Below are 25,445 nucleotides of genomic sequence, written 5' to 3'. Positions count from 1 at the left end.
GGTCCCTTATATGTTATACCATTTAGGCAACAGGAGTAACTATTTTCACCAAATATCTATAGCCAAGCTCTGTGTTGTGTACCACGGAACGCACTTCAGAGTTAAAGTAAATGACTGGAATAATTGTTGCGTGGCCTACATTACTTTTATCTAATGCTACTGTTTCTTCCTTTCCAGAAAGCGAGCCGTCACTTTTGGAATTCAAGCCATTCAGTAACGGTCCTTTGGTCGGTGGGTTTGTTTACCGAGGCTGCCAGTCGGAAAGGCTGTACGGGAGCTACGTCTTTGGAGACCGTGATGGGTAGGTGCCCCGATCCCGTGAAAGGTAGATGGTGTACCCGTTGATCGGTGGGCAGACCGCCATGCGATGTCCAGATGAGTGTCTCCCTTTGGGAGGCAGCTCCAGGACACACACAAATATTATTTATTTTTACTTCCACTATGCACGGTGGTTTCAAGAACTACCTAAGAGATGCTTTTTAAACAGACTTGATCAAGTTCATAAACCAATTTTGTGAAGCACAAAGAAGACTTCGGAAGGACTTTTCATACTATTTAGGCTCTTCCCTTCCTTTTTACCATACGTTTACCATGATAATGAGTAATTTGAAAAACTATCGTTTTACATGAGTTCATAAATATTTTAAAGATCATCTTGGAAGGCTGAGAATTTTTGCTTTTGCCTGACTTTCAGAACTTCCGGCAAGTTAATTTGTGTCTATTGGTAAGAATACTCCAGAATGAAGTTTTAGCCTGAAGTTTAGAGGTCACCTTGTGGATGATTTTAAGAAATTTTTGGGATGAAACCCCAGTTAAGAATTTTGTTTCCCGAGTCGCTGCTGGCATTCGGGCCAATGGCAGAGCTCATCTGCTAGTGGCTACAAGGACCGAGAAAAGCAAACTGACCCGCCAGCCTTCCCCTGTCCGTTTCTCTGACTGATCGCTCAGCACGGAGTCTAGTCCTGCAGAGAACATATCATCCCTGGGTGAAGGGGAGAGCTTTTCTCAGACACAGGTACTTCTAGTGCGCCCCGCCAACAAACTCTCCTCCTCGAGTACTTTCTCCCCACGTGGGAATTTCACAGTATTCACACACGTTATGGGCTATATACTGTTTTTCTCTTTAGAAGCCAGGCCTGTGGCACAACAATTATGTATTGAGCATTATTTTAAACATCTGATTGGTTTTTTTTTTAAGCAAAGTCACATGGGTTTATGGCATGTTTGTGTTGTAGGAATTTCTTAACTCTCCAGCAAAGCCCCGTGACCAGGCAATGGCAAGAAAAACCACTCTGTCTCGGCAACGGTGCTTCCTGTCGGGGGTACTTTTCCGGTCACGTCCTGGGATTTGGAGAAGATGAACTAGGTACTGTACATAGTGTCCCTATCCAGTTCCTTTCTCACCCCCCTGCTGACAGGTGGGGTCCTGCTCAGAAGAATAAGCTTAACCCTCTCGTGCTCCGTTCGCTGGAACTGTGACAGCAATGGGCCTGCTGTAGAGATTTCGGGTGGTCCAGTTTTGTACTCTCAATAACCTGTCTCAGGGGCGGGTGGGTGGGCAGGGGAAGTGTGGGTCTTCACATCTTTTTTTTTTAAGATTTTATTTATATATTTATTTAGAGAGGGAAGGGAATAAGGAGAGAGAGGGAAGAAGGGAGAAGGAGAGAGAGAGAGAAATATCAATGTGCGGTTGCTGGGGGCCGTGGCCTGCAACCCAGGAATGTGCCCTGACTGGGAATCGAACCTGTGATGCTTTGGTTCACAGTCTATGCTCAATCCACTGAGCTACGCCAGCCAGGGCACATCTTGTTTCCAATATGAAAGTAACCAATGCAGGAACATGGGAGGCAGGAACAAAAAGATAAGTTCTGAGTCCTGAAGGGAAAAATTTTAAATGTCTAGTGATATTTTTTGATGCATCTGAGTCCTTTGTTTATGTTTTTATCTGAAAACCTTTCTATTTAACCACGTCTCTTGGAATAAATTAAAATTTTGTTGCAATCTGAATTTCACCTTATCCTTTATTTCCTAATTTTTAAAAAATTTTTGCCCACTGGGGCACAAAATTTGTGCAAAATAATCTGTTTGTAGACCTGCTTTCAACGGAGTGGAAGTTATCTCTTTGTTGATGATCTACGAGATAACATAAATTTATTTGTTGGTTTGTCATCAAAATGTCTACAAAAAGAAGTTGAAATTGGAATGTGATCACAGTGGAAACGCTACTAATTTTAAACTTCTGAGATGAACGTCACTTTCATAGGACCCCCTTTAAACAAACATCATGACCCCCACAAGCAGACATGACCACTGTGCCCCTTTCCATCGGAGACGGGTTTCTCGGTGATGAGCAAGAGTTGTGTTTCCCATCTAAATCTGAACATTTTCTCTAAAACTGCAGATTTGGATTCCCTATAGCAAACAGAGGATTCATCAGAAATAGTTGCACGCCACTTACTTAGGTTAACGAGGACCTCAGATCAGATTCCTGAAATGCATAACATGTATTTCAGAGCCACAAGGATACAATGACTCAGAGAAGAGAAATCCGGTCTGTCCTTTTCTTGTTCCAGCATTGAAAGCATTTTACAATTAACTTTCCCTTTTATATTCTCCTGCCCCACTCATAGGAACCAGAAAGATACCCCTTTTATGTAAGTTTATGGAACCTAAACTTCATTGGCATACCGTTCATTTAAAATACAAACTAGGATTGAGTTGCTTGTGGCAGAGTTAGAGATGACTATTTGGGTGTTGTGACTGAGGCGTGGAGATTTCCCCCGTCCCTGCTACAGATGACTCGCCATCAGTGCCCCTTTCAGCATCACTGGTCCAGACACCCAGGGGTCTGTCTGTCGCCCTGACTGCTGTGTCGGGAGCAGAACCAATGAATGAGGCACACGCAGTCCCACTGTCCAAAAGCCACAACGTCGTGTGTGCTTCATAATTAAATGCACTTTCACTGAATTATGCTTTAATGTGAACTTGGGCTTAATGAAGAGCCATATCAGAAAATGCGTAAATTTTTGCATTTTTTGAAACAAAAATTATTGACTGTTTTTTCTATGTGTTTTTTTTTAACTATAAAATCAGAATGGGTTTGTTGAAAGGATCAGATGAGGTAAACTATCTAAAAAGTACTTGATACAATGAATGTTAACTTGTCACTTACATTGCTTTTTATCTTCGTTTTTACTTTTTCTGTTGAGTCTGTGCTTTTCATGTAAATCTATACATCCTTTTCAAGGGTAAGAAAGTAGTAGGGTTTGCTTAATACACAATAATAGCGTGGAATGGAGAAGTACTGACTAAGTCAAGGGCAATTTCATGAATGAGAACCAAATACAAATGTTAAAGCCCTGTAGACATGTACTCATAAGTACGGCTTCTGACTCCCCGTGCATGCGACCAGCCCCAGTCACTGAGTTACATGAAGGTGCTGGTGATCAGCTAGAGCGGGTGCCTCCTGCCGGGCCGTCCCTCCAGTACCTTTCATCGCCGTGGGCACAGCCTCGCGCCAGGAGTCAGAGCTGGGATTGAGGGTCAAGGTCTCTCTCCCTCTCGCTTTCCAGATTTTTGTTTTGTTTTAAAAAGCTGAACATTAAAAAGAAGTACCCCAATTCTGTCAGGCCTCAGATTATCAATTAACAATGGCAATGTTGGTGATCACACCTTTCTGTCTCGGGCAGAATGAATCGAGATAAAACTTGCCATTCAGCGCTCATTCGTGCAGTGCTCTGTTCTGGGTGTTGTGGATATAGCAGCAGATTAAAAAAATCGAAACCATTGTCATGAAATTTATATTCTAAAGGAGGATATTAAAAATAAATTAAAAATACATGTATACTGTGTCCCAATCAGCAGTAAGTGCTTAGGAGAAAAAAACTAGTTGTGAAGAGGGACAGAGATTGCCGGAGGCTGGGACCGCACAGTTTTCAATAGCGCAGCCAGGACAGGCGGTACGTTAGCACAGACTTGAGGGAGGCAGGTGGAAGGCGAACCTACTGGTGATCTGCAGGGAGCGGGGCCTGAGGCAGGAGCCCGGGACAGGAACGTGCCTCACGTGTTCAAGGCCAAGAGGCCAGCGAGGCTGGAAAGGAGGGAACAAGGGGGTAAGACATGGCAGATGAGGTCAAAGCAATTCGGGGGGACAGTGCAGGCCACTCTCAGAACTTACTTTTCTCCTGAGAGGGATCAGAAGCCCTCGGAGGATATGGACACAAGCGTGTGGTCCAACCTAGAGGGTCTCACTGGCTTTACAAGACGCACCGCGGCCGGTACATCGAGAGCAAACGTGGAAGGACAGGACAGCAGCAGGGGGATCAGTTCAGGGGCTGCTGCTGCAATCCAGGCAAGAAGCTACTAGCTGCCTGCACCGGAGCAGCAGTGGGAGGCGAAGGGAAGTGAGCGAGATCCGGGTGAGCGTGAAGGTGGACGTGTGAGACGGGCATGGTCTTCAGGCAGGTGGTCTTCCTGAGGTGGGCTGTGTGTGTGTACACACACACACACACACACACACGTATATACACATGCGCATACTATACATATAAAATACCTGCCCTGGCTGGCACGGCTCAGCGGATGAGTGCCGGCCTGTGAATCGAGAAGTCGCTGGTATGAGTGATTACGTGCCTGGGTTGCGGGCCAGGTCCCCCCAGTCAATGCTTCTCTCCCTCTTTTTCTCTCTTCCTTCCCCGCTCTCTAAAAATAAATGCACAAAATCTTAAAAAGTAAAATAATCTGCTAGGGAACAGGAAGTAAAGCCTTGTAATACTGTGGATTAATTCATCGTATATCTCTCTACATAGGGGAAGTTTACATTCTATCAAGTAGTAAAAGTATGACCCAGACTCATAATGGAAAACTCTACAAAATTGTAGATCCCAAAAGGTAAGATTTTGTTTTATATTTGTTTAAGTCAAGAAATGGTATTCTCCGCATTGTTTTTTGCACATTCAAATTAGTGACGGACAAATTGCAATTAGCAACCAAGAAAGATGGCTGCTCCTGCCCTGTCCGCAGACTCTGTGTGGCCCTGAGAGTCCATGAGGGCCAGGCTGGGCTGTGCCGAGACCTAAAGGCCTATTGCAACCCCATATTCACGCCATTCTTGTTGCCATCGGGGAGCAGCGTTATGCTTGTGGAATGAGTCCTCGGTTAAACGCAGAGGAGGACCTGGATTTGTGGGGAGGTGGCTTTAGCTCTCCTCGTGGGAGACAATGAACCAACCCTCCCTGTCTTTCGAGAAAACTAGAGACATGCTGGCAGATGTTACAGCTGCCTACTATGATTTTTGTTGGGCAGTCGGGGGAAGTTATTTTGGCAGTTCAACATCTGAGCCTCATTTCCAGACTGTCTGGAAGCTCAGAGCTCGCAGGCAGGCCTCTGTGAAGAGACAAACGAAAACTGAAAGAGTGTTTTGTTATGTACCTCAGCAGAAAGAAGATCTGAAGGTTATAATCCTTTAAAGAGTATATTGACCCCTCCCCTGGCCTCTCCACCCACCCATCTCTCTCTCTCTCACACACACACACACACACACACACACACACGATGTTCAAATGATCTTGAATCATAATGAGTCAGTTGTGAATTTCATGGATAAAACCGGACTATCGGAAGCCACTGCAATTATGTACTAACAGGTACTAGCCGCAAGTTGAGGAACCACTATTACAGAACCTACATATCCTCACAAACACGACTGGTGTTGAACTCCAGGAGCTATCGGAGCCCAGCGACACCATGCTGAGAATTTCAAATTAGTGCTGCACTAACTTATCTTCCTAGACCCATCAGCAAATCTCAATCCCTGAATTTCAAGTCTTTTAGAAAAATAAATTCTAGAAATCTAAACAAAGTTTACTAAAAGCAGTCATTTAGCTCTGTTTTTAAATTATTTGCAAGTTGTAAGTTGTGTACGTTTTTCTGGAAAAGTCTCCGACTAACACAATGGAGATTCTTGTCCTTTTACCACACCACAAACCACTGTCTTTTCTGAGAAAAACAGAGGTTGCCATTGGCCCTGCAGAGCAAAAAGAAGACTACGCAATTCTAGACAGTGTCCCCACAGCATCACACGCAGGCGTTGATCACGCAGTGATAGCGTTCCTCTCTAATGGTGCCCGTTTTCAGTCACTGTCAGGAAAGGACCCGTCTGTGCCCTGTGGGGGCTGGGGGTGGTGGCGGGGTTCTCTTCTTCCTTGAGTATGAAACCAATGTTCTCTTTGTGAAAAGCAAAGTAATGAATGAATATATATATATATATATATATATATATATATATATATGTATATCAGACTCCTCTGTGATGGTGGAAGTTGGCAATGCGAAGAGTGAAATTCAAACTAATGTTAATTCATAAAAATGTCATCAATCTAATGAGTCATAATGAGGCCTGGGGATTTCACTCCCATCTCATGCCATTAGTTTCAAAATAGCCATTGTTTTTCCATTACGTTTGTCAGAGCCGAGCTGCTTGTGCAAGCTTCCTGGTCGTGGTGCAATTAATTCTCCCTCCTCCTCGAGAAAGTCTTTCCCTCTTCGTCTGGATTGTTTAGTCTGCCGGTGGTGCACCGAGGTGAATTTTACACCTTCAACCCATTATTAGGGTCTAATTACCAGGGTTGCCAGGAGGGACCTTGGCTTTGCGATCCGAGGGCCGCCGCTAGGAGGGTGGTCTCGGCGTGACATACCTGAAAGGCCTGGCTTCCTGCTCCGGTGCCTGCGTCTGCTGGGCCGTGTCACGCGCGGGCCAGGGTTAAGATGCATGTTTGGTTTTCGGAAGGTGGGGGGAGGGACGGAGTCCCCAAGACACCGTCCTTGTACACGGGCATGGGTGGACCCTTCGAAATGAAATCGACTGTAAGAAAACCAGTGTTTTCATAAACATTGGTTGGGGGCCTCACGTTGTTTTGATTTGGATGCCAGCGTTTGTTATTATAGTATTTCTGCCTAGATGAGTTGGACTTCTCTAGAAGTACACACGTGAGTGTCTGTGAGCGGGATTATTTTGAAAACACAAGCTAATTACTAGCCTCCCAGTGTTCAGGACGCCTGCCTGAAAGCAAAGTGTTTTTCTAAAACTTTTGAGGGAGAAATGAAAGAAAAGGCCTCATCGACTGAAAAAAAAACAATATAGAGACATTTCTTGTTACATCAAAAATCTATCTCAAATTAAAAGCTTAGGTTAATTGTATTCTTGTGGAGGAGCCGGATTTGTTAGAATAATGTTTTCAGAGTAAGTTGCAAACATCAATTGACTCCTGGCCCTGGAAGAGAAGAATGACAAATTATGGAATTTTTATATTCTATATGAGATGTCACGGAAGTGACTTTCTTACCAGAGGATTGGATGTTTCTAGTTTTCCCTACACAACCCCCCCGCCCCGGCCCCGCAACACACAAACCACTCACTCACTCACATTCAAGAAAGATGAGGGAGTTTACAAACCATTTGCAATATTCTTAAGCCATTTTGGGGAAAGCGGGCAAGGTTCCAGCAGCATCAGCTCCGCCCGTGAGGACAGTGCGGTGCGAGGCTCCACATTACATAACCATTCACATTAATGTACAATCGTTTACATGAGGAGTGGGCCTACTTCTCAGAAAAGGGTGGCCAGATAACCTCTTATAAAAACCAAGTGCCATTACTGAACATGAAAAAAAAAAATTCAATGAGGATACAACCAGGTTTTCTAAGTAACTTTTGCAAATTCTTAAGTAACTTCATTAAAACCGTGGAGTTACTTAAGGAAAACCCAAAAAAAGGGAGAATTTTGCCTCCAGGTTGTAACGTTGAACTCTTCCCCAGGAGGGTCTTCCGTGGCAGAGCAGTCATATCTCACACCGCGTGGGGTGAAGCCCCAGTCCATACCCAGGTGCCAGCTTGTTGGGCCAGCGCACCGCCCGTCCTCCCCCCCAGGTCTGTGGTCCTGGGTCCTGCGTGCCCGATCTGGGGTGCTCTTTCCGCCAGCAGCTCCAGAAAGCAGATCCCAGGACAGTGAGCACGAGAGCTGAGGAGTCATTTTAGTTTCCCTCAGCAGTGCAGCCCGAGACAGGTCACGGGTAGGAGCGTGTCTCCCCCAGTAGGACCGGGAGTCAGTTGGTGTTGTCTCCGAACCTCCTTCGGCCAGCCCCTGCGCGCAGTGATTTTACCGCAGCGCACCGCTTTGCCCGCTGGTAAGGTGCCGGCGATCACGCTGCCCTGCCTCCTCCCTGCAGCGTTCTAGGAAGATCATTAAATAATCCATTTAAAAGATACTAAATTCTTTAGTATTGTTGGTGTGCATTCCATGCCAAGAAGAATGACTTTCAGGTGATCTCCTTGACATCTGAGGTTGTATTAGTTCCAAATTAGGGTAAAAGTGCCCGCAGAGCTAGCTGTAAAGAGCTCCTCACACCTAGTGTCTGAACACCCAAAAGCCCACCAGCAGCACCCTTGGGTGCTGGATGCTTCTGAAATCGTTTGAGTCAAGCATCGCTCCTGCGGGATAGAAACCAACGAATTCTAACAGAGTTGTGAATTCCCCAAGCTTTTTTGTTAGACCACACCCTTTCTTGCACTTTTGACAAAGATGCTTTCATTTTTGTTTCAGATGACTGTAAACCAGATGACTTTTTTTCTTTTTTAATGTTTCTGGGATTGTTTCTCCGGGAATTTGTACAACAGAATTCTTCATCACGTTGATTTCATTACCACGTCCGTAGTGCGTTTTAACCTACTGCCTATCCGTTCCCCTGCCAATCCTGGCAGACCATTCCCTGAAGAGGCCTATAAATGCACAGCGCGAATTCCAGGCTGGAGAGGTCATTCCACAGAAAGGTGGCACCTCCAACTCCTGGGTGACCCGTATCCAAAACGGCTCCTCCTGCCTCCTCCCTGTGGCTCCCCTCCAAGGCCCCTCTCACTGCCCTTTGTTTATTTTCTTAAAATATCTTCATCCTACTCATTATTATATTGGATGCTGAAGAGGGCCGGGTTTTGTGTGTGTGTGTGTGTTTTTTAATCGCTCCGTCAGAGGAAGTCGGTGCTGTGTGTCCCCTGCATGTGTCGCAGGGACCCGGCAGGCAGCTAGCTCGGCCATCCCAGGGAAAGTCGTGCACAGCAGAGAGGCGTTAGCCCCACAAGCCCGTCGCGTCCCCGTTCATCAGTCAAAGTTTTATGCACGTGGCCCCCCTAGGTTGATAAATCCCCACCGTGCCTGTTGACCCAGCTGCCAAGTCCTCTTGCCGCGGGCGGTGTTTTCATGGCCACCCTGACGGTAACACAAACTGTTTAGCAGCTCCATTGACCTTCCAGCTATTAACAGGGACACGGGCCCCACCAGGGACTAGTTTTCAAACATGACAGAATTTCTTAGCGCTGGAGGTCATGAACAAGCCTGTGCCCTATAAAAATCCATTCAGCACGGTGGGTTGGAAGTCAGTCGAAATGACGAGGCAGCACGTTCCACAGTTTCGCTACTATGATTTTCCTGCGTAGCCTGTAACGAAAAGTGGATACATCTGCCAGCTTATCTGTTATTCTTAAGGGGCTGTAGTTTAGTTGTGGTGGTGCACAGGGCCTAAAAAACTAACAAATCCTTTCTGGGCTGTAATACAGCATCTGAAATTTTAAAGGTATGTTACAGAAAAATAGGGCGAGAGTGAAGTAAAAATTTCTAACAAATGGATGAGCACGCATATAATACATATAGTAATGGCCTAAGCATAACTGGAATTTTTTTCATGCTTTACCAAGATTTGCATATGTTTACGTATGAACCATACTTATGTGACCCATGCAGTGCTGTGTGGGACCACCACCACTCATTTCAAAGTAAACAGAAAAGATCATGTAATGTTGTAACTTATGAAAAAATTATTTAATGGTCATGTTCTTTTTAAATGGTTATATAATTCCTCTTATATGGATGTTATAGGCTCTCTTAAACTATCAATTTTAAATGTTGGAATATCAGTTCCTAGAGTAATTGTACAGCTTGCTATGAAAACGTGATGGAATTCCCACTTATAAATGGTATTTGTTAAAAAGACATAAAATGGAGAAATGGGAGTAGTGAAGGATATATTCTCCAAAATAAGACTCATTTGTTAGAGAGTCGAAGCCTCTGAAAAACATTTCTTTGAATCCCCGTGTTTCTCCCTGGCCTGGTGGAAGATAACAGCATGGAACCTTCTGGACACCCCACACCTCTGCTGTGGGGCGGCGTGTCGCCAGATGCTGCAGCGCTGGAGACTCAGGCAGCTTTTATCTCCCGTAAAACAGCCACAGAAATTTGTAAAAAGATGTTTTCTAGAAGAAAATGTACTTTTTAAAGAAAAAAAACTACCTATTAGCATCATTTTTTAAAGCTAATTCATTTTAGTCGAGTTAAAAAATCGGTTGCTGCAATGACTTGCTTTTGTCAACATGGACAAATGAATCAAAAAGTGTAACATCAAAATTTGGGACTTTAGCTTCATGTCGTTTATAGTCCAGAAAACCTGCTTGAGAAAGGATCTACTGTGTGCGTTCAATCCCATTTAACAAAAATCCGTTGGATGCCTATGTAGTGTTCTCCTAGCTCCCATGAGTGTCAGTGGTTGAAGGAGACAAAGTACTTTGGTGGCTTACATGCCGTCGTTCTAGAACACCCCTCAGTCCACGCTGATGGCTCCCTCGTCTGTATTCCCGTGTCACTTCAGCTGCGCCCGTATCACAGCAGAGCTCGCACTGAGTTCCAGTTCTGTGTCTGCACATCCACCTCCCCCGTGGCGTCTCCGTGAGGGGCGGGACTCCGTCTTGTTTATGTCTCACCTCCACGAAGAGCACAGCACGTGCCCGCCTAATGACAGGTCTTGACGAGGATGGAATATGTAGGTTTTGTCCTCAGAAAGACTTCATTCCAATGGGGGAGGGGGAAAAAAGCATAACCCATTCTTTAAGAGACATCAAGTCCTATGAGAAATGGGCAATGTTTTATATAGTTTTCAGGTGAATGCATTCTCAATAGAATAATAGTTTAAAAGAGAAAGAAAATGTATTGGACCTGCTAAGTGAGGAATGTTTGTTGTCGACTTCATAAAAGAAGAAAAAGATGATTGCTCCAGGTATTCAAATAAAACTGTATGTGGCAGCCACACCATCTTGTATAATATATGAGCGAAAGTAAACAGGCCAAATATAAAATAATATCACCCGTAGGTAGATAAACATTTACTAAATCTTAGGCAGAAGAACAAGTTGGATTCCTCCCAAATCTGTATTTCCATGTATATGAATGCTTGATCAAAAGTAGCCGAAGCATCCAGCTGGACGGTCAGCGTGCAGACGAGGATCGAGGAGCCGCCCCAAGGGACTGCTCCTCAGCACCGGGTGCTGGTTCTCGTGTCCGACTTCCTTTCCCCGGTGGATTCCCACGTGACGCAATGCCCCTGTACTCTGAGGCAAGCAGGCAACACCTCCTGGTTGTTGTCCTTTAACCAGAGCCACCTACACTGTTGATCTAAATGGGGTCTTGTCCTTAGATTCATCTGCCCGGGCGTATAAGCCACATGGTCGAGTGCACACGAGTGACGCGCCTCCGTGTTTTGCATCCCACGTAACATGTAAGATGTTTCTGACACACTCGGCTTCCAGGTCTCCCTTCTTGAATGAGTCAGAGAAAGGGCAGGCGAGTGAATAACAAGTGAGACTGGATAAGCAGAATCTCAGTGACCAGTCAACGTTGAACGACACCTGTGTGCTCAATGCCCCTTGGTAAGTGATCACGGCAGGTGACTCGGGGACTTCCTGGCTCCTCGGATGGTCCCAAATGCCACCACCATCTCACAGAGGGAGAATTGCCGAGGAGGAAGAAAGAGGGCACACTTGAGCGAGGCAACCACAACGAGGAGAAGGCAGAGATGATGCCCCCACTTTGCTCAGCACAGCCGTCGGGCGCCCTCACCCCCGGAGAGACCCCCTTGGGAAGCACGTGAAGCTATCCGTTAATGTTTTCGGAGTGACAATGTGCTCAGTCCATGGAATGCCTTAGGGACCTTTCTGGAAACGGACCGTTTCTACATTTCAATAAGCAGTTGAATGGATGTAAGGGAGTTTTCCGAATTGTCACGTTAGTTGTAAAACACAGTACTTTCAACTTAGATTGGGGCTTTAATGGGCAAGAGAAGCTAAAGCAGTCGCTGTGTATTTTTAATATGGTTTTGAGTCATGGCAGAAACAGCCTGAGGTCAGCCCCCCAATTATGATTGCCATTCACAGTGCCCATAGGGGCAAAACTGGGGAAGACTGCGTCTCAAGGGCCTGATTACTCTCATCTCTCAGAAGGCTACACCGTTTACCCCTTATGGTGGTTCTGACCTATAATTATCACCTTCTCCGATACGGTGCTTAAGGAATCCAGCTGCTCTGGCCGCTCTAATGAGGGCAGTTTGACTGGTGAGGACGTTCGTTTGCATTCCTTTCTCACCAGCCTGCGGCACGGGGAGCAGGGACTGATGGAAAGCACACCACCACCCACCCATCCTCTCCCAAAGATCGCCAGGTGGTGAGGGGTTCGGAGCCCAGCGCAGCCTGAAAGACGGCCTCTTCCTCCTGACACAGCTGGAACCGTAAACCTCTTCTGAAGGCACCTGGATCCCTCTCTGAATGACGGCTGTCACAGGGCAAATAAAGGGAAATCTGTGACTTTTTACTCGTCAGATGTTTCTCTTTGCTACCAAGGGCATTGTTTTTCTGCCTAGGAGGACACAATGTTAAAATTTTAAACGTGTGTGTGTGTATATATACACACTCACCTATGTGCATATCAGTCTTTACATGAGGAGTTGAAATTTTGAGGCGATAGAACACACACACACACACACACACACACACACACACGCAGTGGGATAGCCCTTCAAGAAACTCAGCCTAAAAAAAGTATCTGAAAACGAATATAAAACTGAAACAAAAATGGATTCCCAAGCTTTTTAGGCTACGAGCATTCATTTTGATGAATACCTTCAGCTGTGCGATATTGTCAACTAGGTCCGTAACAAGTGAAACCTATCTCCGATACTATTCCTAAAAATTGTTGTAGATCTGGGGGGAAAGTTTAAAAAACAGCTATATATATATATCTTTATTTTTAAATTCATAATTGCTAGAAGTTCTTAGCCACTAAATGTAAAATATCAATATAACTACATTTTTTAATCTATTTATTTTGATCAGATCAAGTTTTTTAGGCTGTCTGTCACGTTCTCTCTGGTTGAAAACCGGTTGGTTGGTTTTCCATTCTTAGAAAGTTGTCAAAAAGAAAGGGAGTTGCCGATCTCTCTGAGTCACTTCAAAGAACGGTCTGCTTAGAAAGGAAGAGAGATGCTTTGTCAGCTGCAGAGTCATCGATTTCCTCCTTGCGTTGACTTTCACCCACAATGCACTCTCCACCGCTGTCTCCCGATGCAGACCTCTGGTGCCCGAGACGTGCCGAGTGGCCGTGCAGCCTGCCCAGACGCTGGCCTCCGAGTGCTCCCGGCTCTGTCGCAACGGCTACTGTACCCCCACAGGGACCTGCTGCTGCAGCCCAGGATGGGAAGGGGACTTCTGCAGGATCGGTTAGTATTTCCCTTGTCCCCGGGAAACCCGGGGCATCGGATGGTCCTAAGGGACTGGAGAGCTTGACACCAAGTTATTTCTTCTAGAATTATCGAGTGTTCAACCTTCAGTCATTTCCAGTAATATCAATGCTCGGTCTGCTCCAGAAGGAGTAAATGAAATCTTCCCCGTTTTCTTAATGCAAACAATTCACGTACATAAGCTAGACATAAACATAAAAGACGTTTAAATAAGTGCATCCTTTCAAAAAGTAGAAATTGGAAGCAGATCGTCTGTCTAGGCTCTCAGTCCTGGCTGGGAGATTCCCCACCAGCCAAGGACCTTCTGCAGTGTCCGCGTTCTCCCAACACCCCACAAATGCCTCTCTAACGTAACTGCTTGCTCTCTGGCTACAGTGCACCAAAACCAGGGTATTCGGTGGGTGTCATTGAATAAAAGGGGGAAACGCAATTACCTAGAGGCATATGTGAGATTTTTAACTCCTTTTTCCCACTCCCCTGTAAACCATCAACCAGGTGTCAGGAGAGGCATCCCAGGATTCCTCTGACCTTCACCCAGGATTTTCCTCATTCACATGCAGTGATGTTCAAATTCTACTTGGTGTGAAATTAAAAATAAAACAAAAAACCCTACATAAATGTAGATACTTGGAGTTGAAGAGGTATATGCTGAAAATGCATTTTCGGGAGAAATAGTTTTTCCCTTTCCATTGTCTCCATATCGGGTGTTGGGTGTGAACAAAGCCTATTGTGGTAATCGTTTCACAATCTGTTTAGTTTCTGGCATGCAGAGCAGCACGCCAGAAACTCGAAACTCATACAGTGATGTTTATCAGTTATTTCTCAAGTAAGACTGGAAAAAAGTTGCCATCAGGATAAAAAAGTGCATTTTCAACAACCAGCATATGCATATTGCTTACAAAAACTTTGTATCTCTGCTATATCAAATATTACAGTATCTCTTGCCAATGAAAATGAAAAGCCCCATTCTTAATTCATAAATTTTATCTTTTTTAATCCTAAACATATATTTGTTACAGAAAAGTCACAACCCTAACTTGTCTACTTGATACGTTGTGTGACAAAAACTAACCAACATTTAAAGCCACATAGACAGTCTGCACTGTAAGCTTAAATTGTGTCAGTATTCATAACACTGCCTGATTGATTGATACTATGGTTACATATCCAGCAAAGAGCTATCAGAATTAAATCCAACAGAAATTAAGTAATTACATTATTTAAAACAAATGCTCGCACTTTATATGTCCCAGTCTGTCTCCCTTTTCCTTAGTTGACAAAAAAAAAAAAAAGAATCAGTGTTCAGTTACACCACTACTCTAAATTCTGACACTGTGCTTCCCTCTGCCCGACACCCCCCCCATGCCTGACAGTATGTGCTCTCTCTGTTCCGTTTATGTGGTGTCCATTGTGTTTTCTTCCTCACTTTGCGTTTTGCCTAACTTCTCAAACTACTAGATAACAAGTATTTATTGAGTGCCTTCTAGCACGAGTATGTTAAAACTGAAGGTAAACAAATTTTTTGAATATGGGTGGTATTAGATACACACCATAACAGATATTAATAATATAATAATAGGTGATATAAATGAACACAGATATTGTCTGAGTTAACATGGAGTTCTATTTCAATAAAAGTACTTTAGTTTTTCCACACAATCAATTTAAATAATTTGAATATACAAGATAAGCCAGAACCATTTTATAAAAGTAAACCGTTCATATTTGTGACCCAAGCTAGAATTTTATTCCTGTACTCACATAGCTGACTCATCTCCCACAAATTCAAAGGAGAAAAAATATCCGTTTCCTTTTTGTTCTTCTTTTGGATTTTGATTAATGCATTTGCAAAGATTAAAATGACCCTGTCCCCTGAACCCACAAGGAAATGCATTCAAGGAATTTGACTCTGCCTGCAGGGCTACCCGCCCAGATTTAGCCTATCAGTAAAAGCCGGTTAAGTTACAGACTGGCTCTGCTCTCTCCATCCCAAATCTTCGCCCTCTCACCCATACTGTGGTGATCCGGTCCTTCTGTGCTGAGCGTCTCTGCTGTAGAGTAGCCCTGAAAAGGACTGCAAAGAACGCCCTTGGCTGGCCAATGGCACTGACCCAGGAAGGACCTTCCACGTGCACAGAGGCCTGAGCCGGGTCCCTGCTGGGAGCGTGGAGGAGGGTCCTGGGGAGTCCAAATGGTAGACACTCCATCTAGCCGGTCAGTCAGAACTGACTGCGCCTTTACGTTGCATTGGAGATGCTCAAGTGGGGTGGGGGGGCTCTCTCGTGGGCCCGGCCCTCTTCACCTCGAGGCCTGGCCTGGTGGAGTGGGCACAGAGCTCTGCTTGGAAGGCCCTGCGCTGGGACTGCCCTAGTGGAGCCGAGAGGTGAAAACTGAAATCCCCGTTTTAAAGAGTCAGTTACGCAAGGGATTGAACGTGTTTCCGTGATCTGTGCTTCTGCGGAAACGTCTCTGGTTCTCGGCTGAGGTCCGCCCCCGAAGAACCGTAGGTCCGAGAGTACTCTTCCCGCTTTGTCTGTATTACCTTTCGGATCCATTTGCGTCTGGCTCCCACCTTCTTTCCCTCCCTTCCCTTACTCCTCAAATGTGTGGGCTGTTTCTGACACACACACAATGGGAGTGTGATTTCATTGCTTTCTCCCCCCCTCCCAGCAAAATGCGAGCCGGCATGCCGCCACGGTGGAGTCTGCATCAGACCCAGCAAGTGCCTCTGCAAGAAAGGGTACCTCGGCCCCCAGTGCGAACACGTGGACAGAAACGTCCGCCGAGTGACCCGGGCAGGTATTCTTGACCAGATCATTGACATGACATCCTATTTGCTGGATCTAACAAGTTACATTGTATAGTTTCTGGGACTGTTTGGAAGATTCCTTTCCAGTGGGCATTTATTTTTTATCCTGTCATTAAAAAGAAAGACTGTTACCCCGCTACACACTCCTGTGATTTCATTTTTCTTCTCTTAATTTAAAAGTAGTTTCCAGAAACATGCGGAGTCTGTGTGTGTGTGTGTTGGTGCATGTGTCCGCATGTGCACGGACACGCACCCACTCACAACCCCAGGACATGGGCGTGGTTGCAGAACAGATGGGTTTTAAAAATATATATTTCCTCGTGTGGAGCAATTTACACAGAAATTCCACTGTAAATTGATAACGGCATTTTTATGTCACCAGAAGAGATTATTTGACTTCCCAGGAATTTTCTGTCTGTAATAACTAAAGTCAACTTTAATGGAGTTTTGAAACATTACCGTGCAATCTGATGGAACTAATAAAAAAGGCAATATTTTTATATTAAAGGACTATAATGTGAGAATGTTTCAGAACTCCCTGATGGATTTCAGTGTGGGCAACTTGATATAAAATTGTAATCTTCGTTTTTATCATTGTATCCAATTACAGAATGTTATGCACTTACCTTTTTATTGGCAGAGAAATCTGGTTACTCTAGCTTAATATCAAGACTGTTTTCAAGTGTCTTATAATTAAATCATAACAGCATATTCTAAAACCAATCTTCCTAAAAGGTCTGCTTTTATTGTATATTTTATTTAACAATAGGCACTGGGTTTGTGTTACATATTTATATTTTTAATTTTATTTTTATAATATAGACATCACCTAGATGAAACACCTTTACCCTGTCCTGTAAAATACTAAAGTTACATTTTTCACCAACTTAATTGGAAAGAAGGGGAGTGAGAAAGCAGACAGCCTTAAAGGTGCTGTGGATCTAACCTAGCAGTGGATCCTTGGGCCGACATGTAATCACTAACGACGGATGAAAAAGCAAGAAAACAGCCAATCCTTATAAAATTCCAGCATTACACGTTGGTCAAGTGCTTTTCACCGTAGCGAGACTGTCAGTGGATGTGATTAGAATGTCACAGATGGCACACTCGGTCGCACCCCACTGGACAAGAACTCACTCGTTTTTAGCAAATCTTGGCTGTGCTAAGCGGTCACTTGGACACATTTTTAATACAGTAATTCTTGCCAAATATGACTCGTGTAAATGTTCCTTCAGGACTCAGTGAAAACCCTCCGTGGTGAATGTATGAATCAGTTTCTGTAAATGTTCTGTCCAGGTTTTGAAAGCAATGCTATGTTCTAACTTACAATTGCAAAACATCGGATAGACAGTTCTCTTAACGGTTTTCAAGGCCAGCTCTCCGTGTTTGGATTGTGACAAAATTGTAAGGCCTCTTTGCACTACTGAAAAAAAAACCTGTCGTGACACACGCACACCCTCTGTAGGTTTCCCTTCAGTGAACAGCAGTCCCTCCAGAATCTAAATTGGAGAGTAGTGGAGATTATGCAGCACAGGCTGACTTTCCAGACCTGCTCCTTACTTTTAGGAATACGAACCTCAATTAAAAAGAATACGATCTCGCCACTAGTACTCCTCTATTGTTTTAAGGCGGGAGAGATGCAATTAGAGCGCAGGGAGCATTTATGCAGGAACCACAGCGTGGAAAGACCGGTGAAGTGCACTGTGCTTGTCTTCCGTATATGATGACTTAAGTTTCGAGTGACCTCATGCCAAATGGAAATGGGTTGAGAAATCTTGGTTCAGTGCCTAGTGGACAATAGCCTGCATTAAAAAGTGCATGCATAATTTTGCACAATTTAGATTCAATTGACAGTCTATTCAAAGAAGTCTCAGGATTAAATGAGCATGGAGACCAAATTGCCCTCTTACCCCAGAAAAGGGGTGGTCCCTGCTAGTCACGCTAACACTTCATTGGACCAACAGTGTGACAAATCTTGCAATGAACCCTGCAGTAGCCTTCATCTGTAGGTTAATAGCAGTCTTTTGTCTCCACGGCTTTCTCTTCGTAGCCCTTTTACTGAATTCCATCACAGAAAGTTTTACAATTAAAAAAAAAAATGTCCTGACAACCATTTTTGTAAATGAACCTTACCATCTAATTGTCCCTTATTCAGCATGGTGACATTAACAGAATGTGAACTTCTTGTGAGGGAGCCAGCTGTCTAAACCTGGCAGATTGTGCAGTTTTATACACATTCTCCCAGTCATCGCTTCACTGAAAGCAATCACGATATTGCTATAGATGGAGCAAGATCTGAAAATCCAGCCTTTCTCCTCACGTCCTTAATCTTTCCACCTCTTCCAAAAGGACCCTTGCAAAAAACAAGGTGTGATATTGCCATTAGTTCTCCTCTTTAAAAATATCTATATTAAACTGACCAGACCCACATTTTGGCACAGGCCTCTCCCCAGGAACACATGCACCCCAAGTGTCACTGCCTTTGCTCTTGTGAGTCCTTGGAAGGAAAGACCAAAGTCTTCCAAAAAGGAAGAGAGCGAGGCCTGCGGATATTATGCCTGAGCAAAGAACAGAAAGTCATTTCTTTCCGTTCTCAGAAAAGACATAAATAGCAGAGGTTAACGGATGGCTACGCGTTTTGAACTCAGTGATCATTTCCAAAATCTTTGGAACTTTTCAAGTAGGTTTTTAAAATCCACAACTGGAGAACTGTCTTCAGTGATTCATAAAAAGGGACTGAGAGGAACTGGTTAAAAAGTATGAGCTAAGGAAAAGCGATGGCCCCGTCACACGGTGACGGCATCTGCGCCAACTCGGTCCAGAGCGCGCCCCCTCCACCTGGAAGAACAGTGCCCTCGCTGGGAACACAGGTGTGTGAAACAAAGTAGCGAAGTGGGAAAAGGTCTGTGGTTATGCCTTTGTCCATTCTAGAGCTTAATATATGAGTGTCAGTTTAATCGGAACTGCTGTTATGGCAGGTTATAAAGAGTTGGAAAGAAACTTTCTGCCACGGCTTCTGCCACACTTTTCCCTAGTTCAGAGAACCTTGATTTCCTGCCAGTCACATATGGTGATGAGAAGAACACAGAACTGACACATTATTAAAGTGAAAAGAAGGGGCGATTTCAGAAACCCGAGTGATGATAAAAAGTACTTTCATCCATACCTTTCTTGGAATTTTGTTTTAATGTGGATTATAAAAAATTTGTTTCATCACAAAGAGTACTCAGATGTTTTTCTCAGATTAAGGGATTATCTCTTAAAGAGCAAAGAAACCTACACCAGTATGTACACACAACCTAAATAGAAAACTTTTTCATTTGCATACTTCAGAACAAGCACTTCTCTATTTATTTGTTTGAAAATAATTAGATAATAATGTACTAACAATTTTAATATATTTCTTTTTAATATCGTTTGTATCTCTGAATCGTATACAAAAGTCTACTAGGTATGAAGGCATGAGGTTAGATGCTACATCTAGGGTCATTTAAAGTACACAATAATTTAAACTTTTATTAGTCAAACTTTTAGTTTTAAAAGATAAAAGAGAAACCAAGTCCAAATTTTTAAGAGAAAAAATAAGGTATAGCACAGGCAGTTGTAGTTGGCCGATCAATGAAGTTTCTGAGCATCTCTATAGAATGTTACTTATGAGACCTATTTCTCTCTCTCTCTCTCCCTCTCTCTCCCCCTCCCTCCCCCCTCCCTGCCCACCCCAATATAGCCTTCTTCCTTTTAACCTCTCCCTTCTCTATTTCTGTTTGTTTTTTTTAACTCAACAATCATGTCCTCAATACACCCATAATGAAGATGTCCCGCCGTAAGTTGCTATCGACTTTTGCTGGTTATGATCTTTTATTTATTTTCCCGGAAAATACCCTCTCCTGGTCTCACATTCGCTGGGACTCTGTATCGTGAGGACCAGGAGATAAACAGAAACACCCCAGACTGATCTCTGGCAGTCACTGAAAGGCGTGATCGAAAGCAGAAATGATGACCAGCCAGATGCTCGCGTTCAGCCAGAACGCCCTCACAGACACAGAAGAGACACGCCAATATCCCCAGCAAAGAGCCTCAGCTAATGGCAGGGAACATCAGTAGCTATTTCCTAGAAGGAGATTATTCCAAATCTATGAGGAAAGAATAAGAAACAGTTCCTCAGTGGAGACGTTAGCATCTTCTTTTCCCGCCTCAGATGACACTTGAATTTGCAGAGAACTCAGATCCCATGCCTGGTAAATGCGCCTATTTCTATAACACCCCAGGAATGTAGTGGGCCTGTTCCTGTGAATGCTGGCGATACCTGCATACAGCTCCTCTTTAGAACATCCAAAAGAAATATATGTTTGTTTTCTTACCTTCTTTCTCTTTACCACACCAACACGAGCTAGCCATGCGTCCAGTACTGCATAGAATGTCAGTGAAGGTGGGAAACCTAAGAACAGAAGCATTCTGATATCAAAAATGACCGTAGGAACTGTCAAACACTAGTCCTAGCCAACTTCGACACTTCTTTCTCTTAAATATCTCCTCATAAGTTTTGGAAGCTGCCTTAGAATAAGTGTTTAGGAGAGTTAAGATGCATTCCCGAGCACACGAGGGAGTGTTGTAGTGTGGCCGTGAGAGATTTCTTCGTTTGTCAGATTGGCACTTTTCTTAAATTCTTCATTTACCAACCCAAATTCTTCAAATACCAACCCAAGGTAGATCCATCATTTACCTTGCTTACTTTTATATGGGTCACATACAAGTTGGTTGGAAAAATTTTAAAAATAACTAATGGATCTTTTGTATCAACAAAAAACTAGGCTCAAAAGTTTACTGCTTTTTTTTTTTTAGCCAGACTACATAGTAGTTTACCAAAAAAAAAGTATCAATATGAATTCTAAGGTTACCTCTCGTGTACATCACAAAGTCCGGATGAAATGATGTCACATTTCAGTCAGGATGGTTTTGCAAGTGTAGGTGATGTATTATTTAAAATCAAGCTACATACACACACATATATAAGCAAGTTAACTTAAAAGTTTGGTGAGTTATCCTGACTATAATCTCTGAGTTAAAAAGACATTTTGGCACGTAAGATAGAAAGAACAGAGCATTAACAGTGATGGGAAATTCATAATAGTTAAATATAAAATAAACTTTGTCTTTGCAGTTAGAAACTAATTCTTGTCCATTTCCTTTTAAACTAATAGGTAGCTAGCAACACTTTCCATTCACATGGACAGTGTATGATCAGGTTTGGGATAGTCTCTGCCCAAAAATATATTTTGGATATTTCTTTACATCATATTCTTAAAATCTGAGACAACTTTCCTAGAATAAGATAAGATTCCATGTGTAATAGGGCCTAATACTACTTAATACATTAATTCATTCTATTCATAATACTATTGTTGAGAAATCAAGTTGACAACTTTATCAGATATCAGATACACTGACAGCACATTTTTGGACATGCATTTCACCGAGAACTATGTAGTGACAAGGTAAATGACACTGAGGTATTACGGAATTTGTGGAGCTTGATTCCCTAGGATATGTGAAAGAAGACTATTTATTTAAAAAAAACCCATCTAATGAAAATGAAACCATTGCTAAATCACTATCCTTCACAAGCGTAAGAGAAATCTAAAAAGAAACTCCCCAGTCTTCCTGGGCTTTGTCTGGGACGCACTTGGTGCAGTTTTAAAAGAATGGTTGCCTTTGTCATTCTTCTAATACATTTCGGTTTCCCTACTTGTCCGCTTTCCTTCAGGCTGCTGACAATTGGGGTGATTCGTCCATAATCTCACATGCAGAAGACACCCAGCCAAGCCTTGCTTGAATCCCTAGTAGCGAAGGGCAGAAGGCTGTGTGAACACGTGCAAAAGCAGGTGCGTGTTTGAGGGAGCAGAGCTGGTGTACGCACTAGCTGGGATTCCTACAAATGTTCCCCCGAAAACAAGCACGCGGAGTCATTGGCTCAGAGAATGACATTTGCATTACTCTGCTTTATTTAACCAAGCTATTACAAGACACATTTCTCTTTGATCAGCCTTCTATTATTCAGCCAGCCATCCATTCATTAGTTTCAGTAAATATTTACTGAGGTATCTAGTGTGATTATGTGACAGAGAACAGGCCAGGACATTCATCGTGGCGGATTGTGAGCCCAGTGGTATGATAAACATGTTTGAATCGAAAGGTACTAATCACGCCCAACCCGCTCCGATTCAGCTCAGCATTAGAATCCAGCGCTAGGAGTACAGATGGCCGAAAGTACACCTGTGTGTATCTGTACGTGTGCACACACCCATGTATATATATTTATCTATCTGTACAAACACGACATATGTATACACACTATCTATGTAATATATAATATATGTATAATGCATATAAATTCTAACAAGTGTATTTGTGTTATCTTTAAAATAGAACAACTGTATCTTGAAGTGGTAAATGCAGAGAATTGGTTTTTATTGTTGATCTGTGGATTTAATGATTTTTTTAGGTGAAAAGGATGTTTAAGTGTACAATTTCTTTTCTTAATTTAATATATTTATGTAAATGCATGCCTGAAATTTGGTTAGATTGACTGTGTTTTGTGCCTTTTAACATGATCAAATGTATTAAACTTTATCTTACGACCTGATATGCATGTGCTATTTTAAAATTCTTTTTTTTTGTTTTAGTATTTAAAAGTGTTCCTAAATGTTCATCCTGATAATAGGAACCCCAGTTTTTAGGTACTCTATACCCAAATTACTACTTCAGAATATTCTTGCCTTTTGTCATTTTTCATATTCTGAGTTTAAAATTTTACTCCCCCAAATGTATGCCAACGCTAAAGGTCAGCTTCACTGTGTGGGTGTATTAGGCAGCCTTGAGATGTTTTATTGGCTTCAGTGTACTCGAAGTTGTAAAAGACTTCAGTCGGATCCTCTCAGGTAGGTAAGACTTAAGAGGGATGTAAACGAGCCACTGAGAGCGCTGAGAGCCCAGTCTGAAGGGAAGAGGCAAGCAGACAAGGCAGGGCATGAGAAACGGGGGGTTGCAGACTCCCCCAGACTTTGCTGACCTTGCCACTTAGCTTCCCATTAACCCCATAGAGAGTATTTATGTAAGGACAGGTATGCTGTTTTGAACATGGGTATTAAATCTGCCAGTATTCTTTAGAACAAAATGCTTTCATCTAGTCTCCTTTCTCCTTGAGTAAATACAGCTCTGACTCATCAGGAAGAAAAGCTCTGTCTCTATGACTATTGCTAAGAGAATAAAATGTGTTACAAGCTTATTCACAGAGGCCCTTAGTTTGGGTGACTCCCTGGTTTTGAGTTAGGCAACGTGACACCAGGAGAAGTGTCCTTGAACTCCCTCCTGGTGACCTCTCCCTGTTGACCTCTGCTCTCCCACATCTCAGAATCTGTCCCAGGGGTCTCGCCCGTAATTACCCTCCTTGTTTCTTGCGCAGATCTGGTCTCTGCAACCAGATCAGAAACCTCCGGAGGGCCTGTCTCCTCTTTCTAGATTCTCTGGCAGACTCAGAGCAGCCCCTGCACACTTGCCATCAGGAAAAGAATAATAATACGTCCCTAGCGGCCTAGAGGCGGATGGGGTTTCTTGCCCTTGCCGATCGGGCCCTTCACCGCCCCCTCACTGACTTCGTAGCTCTGCCATCACCAGTGGCATCGATTCCCGGCGTTACTGTCCCTTCGTGGTGAACGCCTGGCGTGATTTCTGTGTTCCCTTTCTAGACTGAGTGAGCTACATACATGAGTTAAGACATATGGAGAGAGAGAACATGGTAGAATCCCAAAGGGACACGCCGAGATTGTCCTCAGGAGCGCATGATAAAAAACCACGGCCTCGAAGCCCACTGTGATCGCAGCGAGTGGGGCCGGAGCGGCCCCTCCTCCGAAGCCGACCTGTGGCCCTTAAACGACCTAGGTGGCCACCAGAGCAAAAGGCTGTCATCCCCGCAGCTGTCCCTAAGAAGTTTCAGAGCTCACATCTGCACTGTTAAAATTGTCCGTTCCCACTCTGCCCAGGAAACTGACAGCTCATGTGAGAGACAGTTCCAAGAACTGGCTTCTTTACGTTCACTTCTATAAAAGAATGTTTAGAGTAACGTACTATTGACAATGGAAGTACAACTTCAGATAGCAGCCACACTTAGTCCTCGATCAGAAAAAAATACAGCCTTTTCTATTTGCAGTTCCAAAGAGTTCTCTCTGGAGATTGAATCCTACTATCATTCAAATACATGGAAGGATAATGAAGAAAATCAGCTGGGATGAACTATCTTCTGCATTTTCACAAGTTTTTCTTTGATTTCTATACAATATTCTCTATGATAAAACAAGCAGACAGAGTTTAAAAGGGGGGAAGGGTGGGGCAGGAGAGGAGCGAGAAGCCTGGTCGCTCCTGAAGACGAAGCTCATTCTTCTCGGGACTCTGCCCACATCAGAAACGACGTGAGCTCACTGTTGCAATTTAATAAGGTGTCATCAGATCCCTTTCACATATTTACAGCCTTCTAATTACAGCTACTTGATGCAAAATCCATGCGGTTCATGTAAGTCAATTTAGATGATCATAGTTACCTCGCTGCATGCTCCACAGCCACCAGACGCCGCGCATGCCAGGTGTGCCGGCAGGAACCCTGGGCTGGGGCTGTGCCTGCGGCCCCCGCCTCGTGTCTCCCAGTGATTAGCTGGGCGGCACTGGGTGAGTCCTTCACTGCACTGGGGCTCTTGCCTTAGGTGTAAAGTGAGACTTGGTTCCTTGCAACTCTACCAGTTATTGTTATGAAATGTTATTAATCCTGGGATGCACATATATATTGCAAACTTGAAATTGTAAATCTCAGAGAGGAGTCCAGGAACTACTCCTTTTTATTAATTTGTGGTGGCTACATAATTAGAAAAGACGCTCTTACTCATTTTTCTCTACTCTTCCTGACTCTTCTCCTCCTCCCTCTGAGGTTCCCTGTTACCTTCTCTGATGTGTTCTCTGAGTCTTTTTCTGGTCCTCCCATCTA

The 25,445-nt window shown here is 43.7% G+C and overlaps 1 protein-coding gene across 2 annotated transcripts in view; it reads left to right on the top strand.

The window, feature by feature from the left end:
- LOC123814193 (hedgehog interacting protein) overlaps positions 1-20,110 on the top strand; it is an 81,180-nt gene extending 61,070 nt beyond the window's left edge. Inside the window, exons 9-14 of one of the 2 annotated variants that reach the window (XM_045831849.1) lie at positions 178-301; positions 1,236-1,366; positions 4,809-4,890; positions 13,436-13,584; positions 16,276-16,404; positions 17,237-20,110. In XM_045831849.1, coding sequence (XP_045687805.1) covers positions 178-301; positions 1,236-1,366; positions 4,809-4,890; positions 13,436-13,584; positions 16,276-16,404; positions 17,237-17,247 — 626 coding nt within the window. In that variant the 3' untranslated portion in view covers positions 17,248-20,110. Of the gene's footprint in view, positions 1-177; positions 302-1,235; positions 1,367-4,808; positions 4,891-13,435; positions 13,585-16,275; positions 17,138-17,236 lie in introns of those variants that run through there. The other variant, XM_045831848.1, reaches the window with a different exon arrangement.
- The last annotated feature ends 5,335 nt before the right edge of the window (positions 20,111-25,445 follow it).

The sequence above is a fragment of the Phyllostomus hastatus genome, unplaced genomic scaffold (assembly GCF_019186645.2).
Source record: "Phyllostomus hastatus isolate PE091 unplaced genomic scaffold, TTU_PhHast_1.1 phas_contig_159, whole genome shotgun sequence".
NCBI classification, from domain to species: domain Eukaryota; kingdom Metazoa; phylum Chordata; class Mammalia; order Chiroptera; family Phyllostomidae; genus Phyllostomus; species Phyllostomus hastatus.
This window is presented reverse-complemented; position numbering and strand designations above follow the sequence as displayed.